The 17,188-nt window shown below is 45.3% G+C and overlaps 1 protein-coding gene across 3 annotated transcripts in view; it reads left to right on the top strand.

The window, feature by feature from the left end:
* The window catches only part of kitlga (kit ligand a), a 184,247-nt gene that overhangs the window by 86,641 nt on the left and 80,418 nt on the right, over window positions 1-17,188 (top strand). For 2 of the 3 annotated variants that reach the window (XM_078567764.1, XM_078567763.1), the window contains exon 6: window positions 5,647-5,763. The exons of the other annotated variant lie outside the window; for it this stretch is intronic. In XM_078567764.1, the coding sequence (XP_078423890.1) occupies window positions 5,647-5,763 (117 nt within the window). The remainder of the gene's footprint in view (window positions 1-5,646; window positions 5,764-17,188) is intronic. 3 annotated transcript variants of the gene reach the window in all.

Genomic DNA, 17,188 nt, shown 5'->3' with positions numbered 1-17,188 from the left:
CCTGGGCTTTTCGCCTGCCCGACGACCTTAAGGTTGGACGGGCAGCGTTCATAAGTGGTTCAATTACTTTCTTAATGGCCTTAATAGGCCATTTACATTTTGGCGGGCGCGCAGCCGACTCCGGTGCACGCCCGCCGAACGAAATATCGCCATGACGTCGGGATGCACGCCCGACGTCATCGTGCGTTGGCACGTCAGGCCCGCCTCTGCACGCCGACCGGAAAATTCTGCCCCAAGACATTCACAGAGGTGCTTAAAATAAAACTAGTCAATGAGACCCACAAGGAGATATTAAGGCAGGTGACCAAAAGCTTGGCCAAACAGGTAGGTTTTAAGGAGCCTCTTTAAAGGAGGAAAGTGAGTTGGAAAGATGGAGAGATTTACAGAGGTTATTTCAAAACTTAGGGCTTTGGCAGCTGAAGGCACAGCCACCAATGGTGGAGTGATTCAAATCGTGGCTGCTCAAGAAACCACAGTTTAGATAAGTGCAGATAGCTCATCGGGATGTGGGGTTGGAGGGAATTACAGTGATAGGGAAGGATGAGGCCATGGAGGGATTTGAAAATAAGGATGAGAATTTTCAAATTGCTTAACTGGGAGCCAATAGGCTATTGGAAGTTTGTGCGAGTCAAGACATGGGCAGGAGAGTTTTGAAAAACCTCAAGTTCACGGAGACTAAAATGTGGAAGGCCAGCCAGGAATACATCGGAACAGCCAAGACAGAGATGACAAAGGCAGGATTGAGGGTTTCAGCAGCAGGCAAGCTGAGGCAGGTGCAGAGTCGGGTGATTTACGAAGGCGGAAATAGGCGGTGGTCTTCGTGATGGCATTAAGTCAGGTCTTTGAAGTAGGCAAGTTTTGATGCAATGCAGCCTGTGAGTGCAAACAGAGCAAATGTCTGATTGAAATGGTCTGACATCTCCAACAATGTTATCATGCACATGTATGACATTGCAGCAAGTTCCATGTGTCCCATTTGGTCCGCTTCCCAGCCGTCAGAAGTGGAGACTTTAGGCAGCTTCAGGAGTTATTACAAACATTGGATTTAACCATCCACCTCACACAGAGGGCAGAATCTGTCAGCATAAACACACCTGCTAATGGCATGGGGACTGTCCTAGTAGATTAATGACAGTCCATGATCTTTCAGTCAATGTAGACTGCTTATATGCCCAATGGCAACAGGTAGAGACACACTTTACAGAGGCACCTATTGGCCAAAGCTTACATGTGTGCTGTGATCAGTCGCCATTGAACGGAGAGATGTCTGAGTGGTTGGGCCTCATTCAGACCAATCACATCCTGAACACATTAGTCACAACACAACCTGCCCAAATTTAATTGGTAAAGGGCCAGATTACCACCCAAGTGTTGAAAATGAAAATTGTTACCAGCAAGGGACAAGAAAAAATGCTGACTGAAAAGTGTAACCCAAATTTGTGACAAGAGGAGATAAAGTTTGTGCATGCCCTAGATTTTTAACAATATCTGTACATATTGAATGACACAAAACTCAATGTCGATGAAGTCTGATCTAGGACATGGCCAAAACCTGAAGCAATTCACACATAGGTGCATGGGCAGGCATGTTATCAAAGAACATGAGCTAGCTCTTATTAACAAAAAAACTTCGACAAGCACTTTTCTTGGCTAGATTTTCGTTTTCCTCAGTCAATTGACTCAAATGTATGGACACCTTCCAACAGAGTCTCTGGAAACCGCTGAGAAATCCATTCATCTAGAGGCTAATAACATGGGACACAGGTTGGCAAAGGTGTTGTTGACACCCCACTCACCTCCAGTGTGTACAGAGATAACCGAAAGGAAAAGGAAGACATGCAGCTGTAAACCGTTTTTCACAATCGCCGGATATCTCAAGGCATTTTACAGCCAATGAAGTGCTTTTGAAGGTTCAATGAAGAATGCAGGAGGGCATGCCAGGAACAGCACCAGGCATACCTAAAAATGAGGTGTCAGTTTAGTGAAGCTTCAACACAGGATAACTTACGTGCCAAACAGTGAGCGTAGCAAGCAGTAGACAGAGCTAAGCGATCCCGCAACCAACTGATCAGGTCTATGCTCTGCAGTGCTGCCACATCCAGCCGTGAATGATGGTGGACGATTAAACAACTCAATGGAGGAGGAGGCTCCACAAATATTCCCATCTCAAAGATGGAGGAGCCCAGCACACCAGTGCAAAAGACAAGGCTGAAGCATTTGCTACAATCTTCAGCCAGAAGTGCAGAGTGGATGATCCATCTCTGTCTCCTCGTGAGGTCCCCAGCATCACAGATGCCAGTCTCCAGCCAATTTAATTCACTCCACATGATATCAAGAAATGGCTGAAGGCAGTGGATACTGCAAAGGCTTTGGACCCTGACAACATTCCAGCAATAGTACTGAAGACTTATGCTCTAGAACTTACCATACACCTAGCCAAGCTGTTCCAGTACAGTTACAACAATGACATCTATCCTACTATGTGGAAAACTGCCTAGGTATGTCCTGTCCACAAAAAGCAGGACAAATCCAACCCAGCCAATTACCGCCCCATCAGTCTACTCTCAATCATCAGCAAAGTAATGGAAGGGATCATCAACACTGCTATCAAACGGCACTTGCTTCGCAATAACCTGCTCAGCTGCCCAGTTTGGGCCATTCAGCTCCATAGGGGTGGGATATTCTTTCATGTCCTGTGAAAGAATTAAAAATGTTCCAGTTGTAATGTAGGCTTTTTTTTATATGAGATGGAGTGCTAAATGGAGTGCCAACCCAGCAGGCTGCTTTGTCTTGAGTGTGATTGGAGTGTTGTTGCCTGGATGAGTATTCCATCACGCTCCTGATTTGTGCCTTGTAGATGGTGAACAGGCTTTGGGGAATCAAAACGTGAGTTACTCGCCTAAGAGTTCTCAGCTAAAGCTGCACAGCCAATGGACAGTAGGAATCTTATTGCTGACCATCCAGTCAGGAGCAGCTTAATCATGAAGGCAGTGGGGTTCCAAGGTATATCTTCTACTCCTTTGGGAGAATCACAGGTGCAAGTGGAAGATTCCACAAGTCCATCAGGCTGGTCAGTCATGAAGAGTTAAAGTAAAATATTGCAGATGCTGGAAATCTGAAATAAGAACAGAAAGTGTTGGAAATTCTCAGCAGGTCTGGCAGCATCTGTGGAGAGAGAAGCAGAGTTAATGTTTCGAGTTCAATATGGCTCTTCTTCAAAGAATATTTCCAGCACTTTCTGTTCTTCTTTGAGTTATCAAGAGCGTTCGGCTAAACAGAATGAGTTTTTTAAAGCACAAAGGCCATTATTTTTACTAGGTATTGTATTCTACCAACACAAGATATCATAGTTTCATTGAATGGCACAGCAGGAGGCCACTCAGCCCATCAAGTCTGCGCCAGCTCTTTCAAAGAGGAATCCGGTTAGTTCCACTCACCTGTTCTTTCTTCATATCCCTCTATTACTTTCCTTGAAATATTTATTCAATGCCCTTTTAAAGGCTACAATTGAATCTGTTTCCACTTCCCTGTCAGGCAGTGCATTCCAAATCCTAACCAATCATTGCTTAAAAACTTTTTTCCTCATGTCGCCTCTGGTTCTTTGACCAATCTGCTTGGGCTGAATTTCCCCCCCTCCCCGCCCCCCCGTTGGGGGGGAAGTTGAAGGGCGGGTGCGCACAGGCGCGCTTCCGATCGGCGCCCCCGATCGGAGGCGCGGCGCCATTTTACGTGGGCGGGCCAATTAAAGCCCACCCAGTGTGACGTCCACACAGAAGCGCTATGCGCTCCCTGTGCGGGTGGGAGGTGAATCCCAAAATCAAGAGTGCGCTCTTTCGCGCATGCGCACAAAAGAGCGCACTCATCTCCCTGAGGCTAAGTGCTGCCTCAGGGAGATCAGCTCAAAATGTACCAAACCTAAAAATAGTAAAATTTCCCAAACATATCCCCTCATGTGACAATGTCACATGAGTTGGGACAGGTCCATAATTTTCACATAAACTTAATTAAATTTTTAAAAATCCTACATGAAACCTCATCCCGCCCATGGATGAGGTTTCATGCTTTTTCTAGTTAGCGCCAGGGCTCCTGGCTGATTTCGCTGTGCCCCACCTTCCTGAAAATTTAAATGGGGCGCAGTTGAGAGTTCCCCCCGATGTCATCGCGTGTCATTTTACGCATCGTCCCCGCCCCCGCTCACCAATGCATAAAATCCTGCCCCTTAAGTCTGCCTTCTGGTTATCGACCTTTCTGCCATGGACAACAGCTTCTCTTCATTTACTCTATCTAAACCCTCACGATTTGAAACACCTCCATCAAATCTCCTCTTAATTTTCTCTGCTCGAAGAAGAACAAAATCAGGTTCCCCAGTCTGTGCACATAACTCAAGCTCCTCATCCCTGGAACCATTCTAGGAAATCTCTTCCACACCGTTCGCAAAGCCTTCATGTCCTAACTAAAGTGCAGTGCTCAGAACTGGACACAATGCTGAACTGGTGTTCACTGTGTCATACATTGAACTGTGGGCAGGAACTGATGGCAATCATCGGAGAGTTAAGGCTTTAGAAAAACATTAGCAAGGAATTGCCTTGGGTTTACTGGCTGGAAATGTGACATCAATGTATCTAAACAGGACCCCTTCCAACTGCACCCCCAAAATGGCAGCAGAGTTGGAGGAGCTTTGGCCAAAATCTATATGGACAGTAGTTATTTTGACTACATTACTGGAATAGTTTGGGTGCCTAATCATTCAAGACTCCCCACCAAATTTTATTTCTGTCAAAATCCTGCTGTTGAATAGTACCCATTGTATAGCCAGCAAGCTCGCATAGGCTGTGTTAAGTTGCTTATGTGTAAGTATTAAGGATATTGTGCATCAAGCTAAATACCAAATGTTAAAGAGTGGCTGTGTGCTTTGATGGATCTCTTTTTCACAACTCTTAAATGTGTGCATACAGGGAGATTACTGTTGGGTCTGAGTATCAAACGATGTGGAACCAAGGTGGGCAAATGAAGTTAAGATGCAGATCAGCCATGATCTAATTAAATGATGGAACAGCTCAAGGGGCTGAAGGGCCTCCTCCTGTTCCTATGTTCCTAGATGCTTGAAATTGGGGCCGGTCTTCTCACCTGTGTGTTAATTGAAATATGTGCACACTACATCCTCAGTAATGCTTCTTCCACAGTAAGATGGTATGTTTCATTCCACCAAGGTGTCCACTTGCTCCTATATGTCTTTGGTCAATCATTGAGAATGGTAAAAAAAAGAAAACAATTAACCAATAGCTTCTTTGGGATTCCAACTCCATATTGCCTCCTGGTCCTGGTTAGGAAATAATGGGGAGTAAGATTGTGGGACCTGCTACCACAAGGGAGTAATTAAAGTGAATAGCATAGGTGCATGGAAGGAAAAGTTAGATAAACACATGAGGGAGAGAGGAATAGAAAGTTATGCTGATAGGATTAAAGGGGCAGGAGGAGGCTCATGCAGACCATAAATGCCAGCATAGACCATTTGGACTGAATGGCCTGTTTCTGTGCTGCAGATTCCAAGTAAGTTGTGGGACATTCAGTGAAAGAGTCACATAATTTGCTAAGCATCTTTCTTTCATGTAACACACTGACAGCACCCCACCCTTTTCTACCCAGGGCGTGGCTCCAACTGCACTGCACATACTCTGGAGCAGACAAATAAAACCCGTGCACCAAAGTGTGAACGCACACATCCAGAGCTGGTCCGTGCTAAAAGACATTCTCTCACAGCCAGTAAGTATTTACTAATGACTGCACAAGGAAAGGTATAGAGTGACCCAAGGCCTATGTGTGAGTTGGTGCAGTTGTGTGAGTGTTTATATGGGGATGGGAACGTGTATATATATGTTTGTATGTGTGAGTCTGTATGTGTGCGAGTGCAGTGTGTGTGTGTGAGAATATGTGAGTGTGTGTGTGGGGGGGGTGGGCGTGTGAGTGTGTGTCTTTTGTTTTTCTGTGCATATGTATGTGTGTGTGTGCGTGTGTGTGTGAGAGTAAGCGTATGTGAGAATATGAGTGTGTGAGTGCATGCATGTGTGAGTGTGTGCATTTGTGTGAGTGTGTGTGTGTTTGTTTGTGCATGTGTGTGAGAGAAAGTGTATGTGAGAATATGAGTGTGTGAGTGCATGTATGTATGAGTGTGTGCATTTGTGTGAGTGTGTGTGTTTGTGTGCGCATGTGTGTGAGAGAGTAAGTGTATGTGAGAATATGTGTGTGTGAGTGCATGCATGTGTGAGTGTGTGCATTTGTGTGAGTGTGTTTGTATGTGCATGTGTGTGAGAGAGTAAGTGTATGTGAGAATATGTGTGTGTGTGAGTGCATGCATCTGTGTGTGTGCATTTGTGTGAGTGAGTAGGAGTGTGTGTGTGTAAGTCTATATATTTGTGTGAGTGTGTGTTTTTGTGAGTGAGTTTCTGTGTGTTTGAGTGTGTGTGTGTGAGTAAAATCTTTGCAAGTCAACCATTTTTTCCCCAGTGCAAGATTCTAACCTCAGTCTCAAAGATTTGATAGTATTAAAGCATAATTCCCCATGGCATGTTGGGAGTTGGGTGGTGACTATTTTATGGTCATTGGATCCATAGGAAGTCAATGACAGTTATTTCATTTTTCTGCCTCTTCTTCTCATTCAGTGTACCGGTTAATATTAAATGAGCTAAGGTGAAATATTCAGAGGAATACAAGGTGGAGGGGTTAATTTTGACTTGGGTCGAGAGTGTAAAAAGGCAGGTGAGGATGAATATCGGATCAGCTGCTTGTCACACATTTAAAATCATAGAATCATAGAATGGTTACACAACAGAAGGAGGCCATTCAGCCCATTATGTCCATGCCAGCGAGAGCCCAACTCCCTTACCTTTTGTCCATAGCCCCGTAAGTATTTTTTCTTTGGATAATTATCCAATTCCCTTTTGAAAGCCGCATCTGCTTCTGCTCCCGCCACACAGTTTGGCAGTGCATTCCAGACCCTAAACCACCCACTATGCGAAAAAGTTTTCCCTCATGTTTCCACTGGTTCTTTTGCCAATCTTATTTTGTTTCCCTCTCAACCCCTCAGCCAATGGGTACAGTTTCTTTCTATCTACACTGCCCAGCCCCCTCATGATGCTGAACACCTCTATTAAATCCTTTCCCAATCTTCTCTTCTCTATGGAGAACAAAGCCAGCTTCTCCTATCTATCCATTTAACTGATTCTCCAAATCTCGCAATTCTCATTTCCATTGATATGACCAACAATCGGGAGAGATGAAAACAAGCATCTGATCAAAATCGCTCTAAACTCTGGATGGCCCCTCACTTTAAACTAAAAGCTAAATTATTCGCGCAAAAGTTAATAGCCCTGAGGTGTTGTGATTTTTAAATCAGGGGACAATTTATGGAAGGACTGTGTAACAGCTTGTCAAGATGTAGCTAATAATAAGGAAGAATATATTTGCCTTGGAGGTTGTGCAATGAAGGTTCAATAGATTGGTCCCTGCGGTGAGTGTGATGGTGAGAGGCTGAGTAAAGTGGACCTTTGCTCTTCGAAGTTTAGAAGAATGGGAGCTGATCTCGTTCAAACATGCAAAATTCTCAAGGGACTTTATAGGGTAGACACTGAGAGGTTTTTCCCCCTGGCTGGGGAATCTAGAACATGGGGCACAGCCTCAGGATAATGAGGTGAGGAGAAATTTCTTCACTCAAAGGTTTGTGGATCTTTGGAATTGTCCCCAACAGAGAGCTGTGGATGCACAGTCATTGATGTATCAAGACTGAGGGCCGAATTTTCACAGAGTCAGGAAGATGCTGTGGATCTTTAAAAATGGCAGGTGGGACATCCCACCTCCACTTTTGATAGATCCAATCTTTGCCAGCAGGGGAAGGGGATGGGCCATGACTCACATTTGAATGCAGCGTTGAGTTCAAACAGACCCCACTTTGGCTGCTGCAAGGGCCACAGCGTGGGAGTCACGAATTGATGGAGTAACCTTATCCTGCACCCTCTCCCCCCAACTCCACCGACCCCCCCCCCCTCCTCCTCTCAGTGCAACAATTACACGTTTCAGGGTACTTTTTACTGAGGTGGGCTCAACAACTCAGGAAATTTCTCGGCTGAGAAATCTGGCCCTGAGATCGATAGATTTTTGATCTTTAAGGGAATCAGATCAAGGAGTAGGCGGGAAAGTGGAGTTGAGGTTAAAGGTCAGCCACAATCGCATTGGATGGCAGAGCAGACTCAAAGGGCCGAATGGTCTGCTCTTATTTCTCATTAATACTTAACAGGGAAGCAATAGATGGTTTTGACAGATGGTTGAATTAGTCACTGCTCTGGTCTGAACACACTTTTGAAAAATGATGTCCCTATCTCCTTATGTGGCTTTGCGTCAGACCCTGTTTTATAACGTTCCTTTGAAGCACCTCGGGACATTTTGTTATGCTATATCGATATATGTTGTTGTTGAGGAATGCCAATAACAAGTTGGATACATCTGACAGGCCGCTGAGTATTGCGTTGGAAGGTTTCCCAGCTCTGGTGCTCAGGTATCTGTGCTTAACCTCATGCTGTGAAAGTTACCTTTCTTCAGCTGTGAACAGAATAATTGACTCGCTGACATTGCAAAAGAAATAAGCAGTGGAATGGGATGAAGTGGATTACTCTTTCAGAAAGCCAGTGCAGACCTGATGGGCGAATGGCCTCCATTCTATATCGTAATGTTTCAATGATGCTCAGTACATCTGGTTTCACTACAGATCGGAAAAATGACAAATAGGGGAGGATTTTCTCCTCGTTGGGTGGGCCCGGGAACGGCCGCGAGACCGACCATCGCCCGCGATCGGGTTCCGACCACGATTTCACGCTGGTTGGCCAATTCGCGGCCAGCTAGGGTGAGAGGCGCGCTGAGAGCCTCAGCGCTACCGGGGTGGGGGCGGGAGGAGCGCGAGCGCTGATGCATGCGCGTGCGCAGGGGGAAAGCGTGCACTGACAGCTCCCTGAAGGATTTTTAAATGAAAAATAAACTTTTTACATATGATATACACATTGTCCCCCACATGTGACACAGTCGCATGAACAGGGACATGTGAAGAAGGATGTTAAAATGTTTTTGTTTTGTTTTTAGTTAGAGCTGGAAAACTCATCCTGCCCGTGGATTAGGCTTTGTTAAAAATCGCAAAGGCTGCCTGGCCTACTTGCCAGCCCGCCAACCAAACAGTTGAGCAGGCAGCAAAAAAAATGCAACTTAATTAATTACTTAAGGGCCTTAATGGGCCTCTTAATTGTCGGCGGGCGCGCTGCCATCATTCATGTGCACCCGCCAACCGAAAGATCGCGCGATGAACTATTTCACTCCCGTTCGGGTCGGGCACGCGCCCACCTGCAGGATGAAAAATTCTGCCCGTGAAGTAACTGTAACAGGATTGCACGAACCAAAGGAGGCATTTCTGGGCCAGTGATTTACATTGGGTCATGATCAGCGACTCACAATCCAACAACAGTACTGGGAGAAAAGGACCTGCATTCATTTAGCTCCTATTGTGAGCTCTGCATTTTTCCGAAACACCTCACAGCAAATGAAATACTTTTGAAGTGTAGTCACTGTTGTAATGCAGTAAAGCACAGCAGCCTTTCCTGCAGAACTTTGCAAATACACACAGCAAGCTCCCATTAAGAGCAATGTGACAACGACCAGATCACCTGTATTTTTAGTGATGTTCGTTGTGGGATAACTATTGACCTGGACGCCAGGGAGAACTCCCCAGCTCTTCTTCAAAATCATGCCATTGGGATCTTTTACATCCATCTGAGGCGGCAGTTGTTTAACATCTCGCTTGAAAGACAGCACCTCCGACAGTGGAGCACCCCTTCAGCAGCGCTCTGGGACTGTCAGCCTAGATTACGTGTTTAAGTGTCTGGAGTAGGATTTGAACATGCTTCTAACTCAGAGGTGAGAAGCTACCCACTGAGCCCTGGCTGACTCTAACCCTCCAAAAGGTCTTTCACAAAGTTCCATAGGAAAGGCCATTAGTCAGACCTGAAGTGTTATTGATTCAGAGAAACCTTCGGGATGGACTGGAAAGCATAGAAATTTTTTCATTAGAGCAGTGTAAATATATATATATTTGCATAGGCATATTTGGAGGGAGATGATGGCATAGTGGCAATGTCGCCAGACCAATTAACCAGAGGTCCAGGCTAATGCTCTGGGGACATAGATTCAAATGCCACCACATCAGTTGGTGGAATTTAAATTCAACTAATAAATCTGGAACTTAAAAAGCTAGTCTTAGTACAGCTATCACTGATTGTTGTAATAACCCATGTGGTTCCCTAATATCATTTAGGGAAGGAAACCTGCCATTGTTATCTGGTCTGGCCTACATGTGACTCCAGACCCACAGCAATGTGGTTGACTCTTAACTGCCCTCTGAAATGGCCTAGCAAGCCACTCAGTTCAAGGGCAATTAGGGATGGGCAACGAACGCTGGCCTTGCCAGCGACACCCACATCCCATGAAAGAATAAAGGAAAAAAATATGCGAGTCGTCACTGTGGTGTTGTGAAGGAAAGTTATCAAGGATAGAATAAGTGAGATAAAAACAAAAAAACTGCGGATGCTGGAAATCCAAAACAAAAACAGAATTACCTGGGTAAACTCAGCAGGTCTGGCAGCATCGGCGGAGAAGAAAAGAGTTGACGTTTCGACTCGAAACGTCAACTCTTTTCTTCTCCGCCGATGCTGCCAGACCTGCTGAGTTTTCCCAGGTAATTCTGTTTTTTGTATAGAATAAGTGAGGTTATGGTAATGTAAATGATATTATAGATGCTGTGATTATGGAGAAAGTTTTAAAGCTTTAACCATGAACCAAATCACCCTTTCTCAATCCTGAATGCTCTTGTGTTTAAAGTAAATTACCACACAATAGGAGGACCCAGTTGGTAACAATGATGGAACCCCAGGCTTTACTGAACCTGCTCTGTATGAGGCAGTGTATGTTAATTGGTTTGAAAAGAGAGTTTGAAAGGCATTTAGTTTGCTAAAATTGGCGGACTGGATAACAGTGGTAATATCTACTATCACAACCGTATATTTTATCATTTGAAAATCGTTTCAATTTGAATATAGAATAATCAATATATTCTATAGACTATAGAAACATCCCACAGCACAGATGGCGAACATTTGGCCCATCATGTCCATGCCAGCTCTACGAATGTGCTAATCAATTAGTTGCACTCACCTGCTCATTTCCCAGAGCCCTGCAAATTTTGCCAGGAACTCGGGGATAGGATTTATTTTCAATTTACTTTTCTAGGGATGTGGGCACTGCTGGCTGGGCCAGCATTTATTGCCCATCCCTAGTTGCCCTTGAGAAGGTGGTGGTGAGCTGCCTTCTTGAACCGCTGCAGTCTATGTGGTGTAGGTACACCCACAGTGCTGTTAGGGAGGGAGTTCCAGGATTTTGACCCAGTGACAGTGAAGGAACGGCGATATATTTCCAAGGCAGGATGGTGAGTGACTTGGAGGGGAACTTCCAGGTGGTGGTGTTCCTTGTGTCTGCTGCCCTTGTCCTCTCAGGTGGCAGAGGTCACAGGTTTGGAAGGTGCTGTCGAAAGAGACTTGGTGAGTTGCTGAAGTGCATCTTGTAGATGGAGACGGAGGGAGTGAATGTTGAAGGTGCTGGATGGAGTGCCAATCAAGCGGGCTGCTTTGTCCTGGATGGTGTCAATCTTCTTCAGTGGGAGCTGCACTCATCCAGGCAAGTGGAGAGGATTCCATCACACTCCTGATTTGTGTAGATGGTGGTCAGGCTTTGGGCAATCAGGAGGTGAGTTACTCTCTGCAGGATTCCTAGCCTCTGACCTGCTCTTGTAGCTACATTATTTATAAGGCCCAGTTCAGTTTCTGGTCAATGGTAACCCCCAGGATTTTGATAGTGGGTGATTCAGTGATGGTAATGCCATTGAATGTCAAGGGGCAATGGCTAGATTCTCCCTTGTTGGAGATGGTCATTGCCTGGCACCTATGTGGTATGCATGTTACTTACCACTTAACAATCCAAGCCTGAATGTTGTCCAATCATCAGCAAACATCCATACTTCTGACTTTATGATGGAGGGAAGGTCATTGATAAAGCAGCTGAAGATGGTTGGGCGTAGGACATTACCTTGAGGTGTTCCTGCAGTGATGTCCTGGGACTGAGATGATTGACCTCCAACAACCCCAGCCATCTTCCTTTGGGCTGGGGTGTGACTCCAACCAGTGGAGAGTTTCCCCCCTGATTCCCATTGACCCCAGTTTTGCTTGGGCTCCTTGATGTGTTTATGGGCACCGGAGAGTGAGGGATCAGATCGTATAGACAGAGACATCTGAGATCTGAAACAGAAAATGTTGGCAACATTCCACAGATCGGAATGTATCCTAGGAGAGCATTGCCACACGTTGTTGATTTGGGTGTGACAGTTTTATCAGAACACTACCCTGGAACATCAGCATGACCGATCTCTCCAGAGATGCTGACGAGCTTGCTAAGTTTTTGAAGTGTTATCTGTTTCTGTTGCCCATTACAAGCCTAACAGGAAGTGATGTGGCCATTTGAGTGTCGGGAAATCTAGAGACTGTCCCGTACCAAACCTTCCTGGTTAGGAAAGGAAATAGTCAGGGATCAGTGACCCTGCAGAACATGAGAAAATAGACCAAAAAAAACACAGCAGAAAGGAGGTTATTTAAGTTCAAGTAGCCAGCAATGAAACAACCCCCGTTACCAAAGTAACTTGTGGAAAGATTCCACTCCTCATCCTCTCCCTTTTCACAATGTCCCACTTTCTCAGTAAAGCAGACTATTGCCTAATACAGAGGCAGGTAAATCCCAGGCCTAAACCTGCACCAGGTTCTATCAAATCATTTAATTATATTAACCACCTAATTAATAAATTAAGCTTAGAACCATAGAACCATAGAAAAGTTACAGCACAGAAGGTGGCCATTCGGCCCATCTTGTCCATGCCAGCCCGAGGACACCCAGGTGCACTTTCTAATCCCACCTTCCTGCACCCGGCCCATAGCCCTGCAGCTTACAGCACTTAAGGTGCAGATCCAGGTACTTTTTAAAAGAGTTTAGAGTTTCTGCCTCTACCACCAACTTGGACAGTGAATTCCAGACACCCACTACCCTCTGCTTAAAAAGTTCTTCCTCATGTCCCCCCCTTACACCTTCTGCCACTTACCTTGAATCTATGCCCCCTGGTTCTAGAATTCTCCACCAAGGGAAACAATTTTATCCTGTCCACTCTATCTACTCCCCTCATAATTTTGTACACCTCAATCAAGTCACCTCTCAGCCTTCTTTGTTCTCAGGAAAATAACCCCAACCTATCCTCATAGCTTTTCTAGACTTTTAATTCCAGGTTTTTTATTGAATTCAAATATCCCCATCTGCTGTGGTGGGACTTGAACCCAGGTCTCTGGAGTATCACCCTGGGTCTCTAGATTACTAGTCCAGGGACAATACCACTACCTTCCCCCAAGCCTAGTTTATGCAACTTGTCCTCATAATCTAACTCTTTCAAGGTCAGTATATTCTTTCTGAGGTCCAGTACACACATCTGCAAATCTTTGATGAGATACTCTTGAAAATTCTAGGTAAATGTGTAAAAGACATTTTACAAGTCTGAGCTTGATTAGTTTTGAAGAGCTGATGTATACAATATTGATTATAGTTTCAATCGAAGCACATGAGAAAACTGCATGTTCTAATAGTTTCTCAGAATATTATTCCCAACAATAAATTGTACTTCAGGGATGTATTTGTCATGAGGTTCCGTAACTCTTACCAAAATCCTTTTTGCACTGTGATTTATCTTCCAGTTAATTTTCAGTCACTTTGAAAAGCTAGGGTTGCTCTCATTTGAGCAGAGAAGAATAAGGGGAGGATGAATTCTTCTTCAGTTCTCTGCCTGAAGGCAAGGTCCGACCCAAAGCATCATGACCTCCACATGGGCAGGTCCCACATCCACCCCAGCTGGAGCAGAGATCGAACCCCATGCTACTGGCACCAATCTCATTCACACCAACCATCCAGCCAACTGCCCCTCAAGGGGCCTGGGTTGCTGTGGCAACATACACTTTAGTCTGGAGCTTTTGGATAGTGATGGTAGAGGCTCCAATTTTCCTTTCCATATGGCTGGCCAGGAACCACTCCCACCACCTGTCTTTGGCACACATTGGAAGGATTTACAGGCTGATACTGAACCTGTTTGACCATGTTGTGAATACACCTTCCTTGACCACCAAGTCCTGGAGTGAACCTTGAACCCAGAGCTCCTAGCTCAGGGGTAGGAATGCTACCCACTGTAGCATAAGACCTGCAGAGATGTAACAGAGATGTTCAAAATAATGTAGGATTTTGATAGAGTAAATATGGAAAAACTGTTTCCACTGGTGGAAGGGCCAATAACTAGAGGGCACAGGTTTAAGGTGGTTGGCAAAAGGACCAGTGGCAACATGAAGAAACTTGCTTCACTCTTACAGCCAGTTGTTGCAATCTGGAAATTGCTGCCTGAATGGTCGGTGGAAGCAGCTTCAAGGGTAATTTGCAAAAAGGGGAATCGGATAAATACTTAAAATGGAAAAACGATTACAGGAGTTGGGGAAAGAGCAGGTGGTTTCATTTTGCCTCAGTGACGCAGCTGTTGGCGTGAATCCAGGATCAGAACCTGAACAGGAAGAGTGAGATAGTAACAAAAAAAGGAAATAAGTTGCAGGACTATAAGGAAAGAGCAAGAGGTGTGGGATTAATTCATTCACTCTTTCAAGGAGCCAGCACAGGCATGACGGGCCAAATGGCCTCTTGTGGTCCAGAATGATCCTGTGTAGAGGGGATCGAATCTGTAACGCTGAAGAGATGTAAGGGGTTAAATTTCCAACATGGCGCTGTTGACGCATTGTCTTGACTGTAGTAGGTGCATGATGGGATAAAAGCCACTATTTTTAGATTGGGGTATTGCGTGCTCTGATGATCCAGTGGGTTCAGGCTACAGCGAATGAGTGACATGCTGTCCATGAGGCCCTCAAATCCTCTATGTCTTGGCAACTCAATCTTGTCGTTCTTAGTTGCTTATTTTCCTCGTGGATCTAAGATGTTGCTGCTTCATTGATGGGTCAGGTTGTTTGGTAAAGATCTCATTTCTTTTAGTTAGTGTTGACATGTTTGGCTCCTTTTTCGAGGGACTAAAACCATCCCCGCTCACGGAGGGCTGAGTACAACCAGGCTGTACTCCACGCCTGCTATTGTCTGTGCTGCCATGTCTCAGACGTGTCTGTGACGTCCCAGTGAGGAGAAGACATTTCGCGACTTGGTTCAGCCACTGGAAGGAGCTTCCCTTTACTGAGGGTGAGGTCCTGTCCCGACTGAGTGCATGTTACTCCATGTTTGAACATGTCAGCCCCTGCCCTGGGAACTGATCATCTCCAACACCGGAGGGGTCTTGATAAATGAACGACCGCCACCAAATCCAGTTTAATAAAAGTCTGCAGAGGCCCAGACACACATGCAGGGCTTTGCATACAAATACGGTAACGAGGTAGGGAAATATTTTTTGAATTGCCCAGAACACCCGGGTGGTTAATATGTTATAAGCAGCACCTTTATAGTTAGCTTTAGTGGAAGTGGGGCACACTTAGTGCCTTACACCCATCTCGGAGGCTGCCTGTGATAAGCTCAGGGGATGTAAATGGTGGGAACTGTATTAGCAACTTGAGACACCCACTGTATTACATATAATATATTGATATATGATATTTTATTGATATTAATATTATTTTATGTGGCCACCAAAATGTCACCAAAAAGACAAAAAAAACCTTGAGCTGGTCCTGCAATAGGAAAACAGGTGACAGGTGGTCCCAAGACTTGCATGCAATTCTACCTTCTCAATCCTAGTGTTGTGGCCACCAGGCTTGTCATAACCTCCCATCCAGGGGTCAGCTGAGACTGTGAGTATCACTCTTATTGTGAGTGAAAAGTGCCATTCCCAGTGACTTGAACATACAATCCAGGCGGACACTCCAGTACTGAGGGGCTGCAGTGTTTCCTCAGTACTGCACTGGGAATTTCAGTCAAGGCTTTGTGCTCAAGTCTCCGGAGTGGGATTTGAAGCTGCAGCTCTCTGACTCAGAGATACCCACCGAGCCATGGCTGACACCAAGGGAGGGAAGGTACGAAGATTGCACGCTTCAGGACACTGTGGGTAAATTTTGCTAAACTTGTTTTCATAGTGTGGAGTCTGTGAGAATGGGACTTTTTTTAATATATTATTTCATGGAATGTGAGCGTCGCTGGCTGGGCCAGCATTTATTGCCCATCTCTAATTGCCCTCGAGAAGGTGGTGGTGAGCTGCCTTCTTGAACCCCTGCACTCCATGCGGTGTAGGTACACCCACAGTGCTGTTAGGGAGGGAGTTCCAGGATTTAGACCCAACAACAGTGATATATTTCCAAGCCAGGATGGTGAGTGACTTGGAGGGGAACTTGCAGGTGGTTGTGTTCCCATGTGCCTGCTGCCCTTGCCTTTCTAGGTGGTAGAGGTCACGGGTTTGAAAGACGCTGCTGAAGGAGCCTTGGTGAGTTCCTGCAGTGCATCTTGTGGATGGTACACACTGCTGCTACTGTGCGTCGTTTGGTGGAGGGAGTGAATGTTTAAAGTGATGATTGGGGTGCCTTGTAGACGGTGGACAAACTTTGGGGAGTCAAGAGATGGGTTACTCTCTGCAGAATTCCCAGCCTCTGACCTGCTCTTGTAGCCACAGTATTTATATGGCTGGTCCAGTTCAGTTTCTGGTCAATGTTGATCCCCAGGATGTTGATAACGGGGGATTCAGTGATGGTAATGCCATTGAATAATGGAATATCGTGAGTATTGTATTCATTCGGCACCCTGGAAACATCCAGTGATCCAGTGGCCTGATTCTCTGAACCTTATCTTACCTAAAATCCAGCTTCAAATATTTTGTCATATGACAACAGAGCTGAGGAAGTTTACATTCCATTCTCACTGGAGCACAAGAGGGACCTGATCCAAATTTTACAATACCTCAACGCCATCAGTGACATGAATGTGGAGAAGTATCGTGCAAGGCCAGAAAAGATCGTATTAGTTTTACCCTACCGTAAAGAAAGGTGTTTAG

This window comes from Cetorhinus maximus, chromosome 22 (genome assembly GCF_964194155.1).
Source record: "Cetorhinus maximus chromosome 22, sCetMax3.hap1.1, whole genome shotgun sequence".
Classification (NCBI taxonomy): domain Eukaryota; kingdom Metazoa; phylum Chordata; class Chondrichthyes; order Lamniformes; family Cetorhinidae; genus Cetorhinus; species Cetorhinus maximus.
The sequence above is the reverse complement of the archived record's forward strand: the minus strand, read 5'-3'. Positions and strand labels throughout refer to the sequence as shown.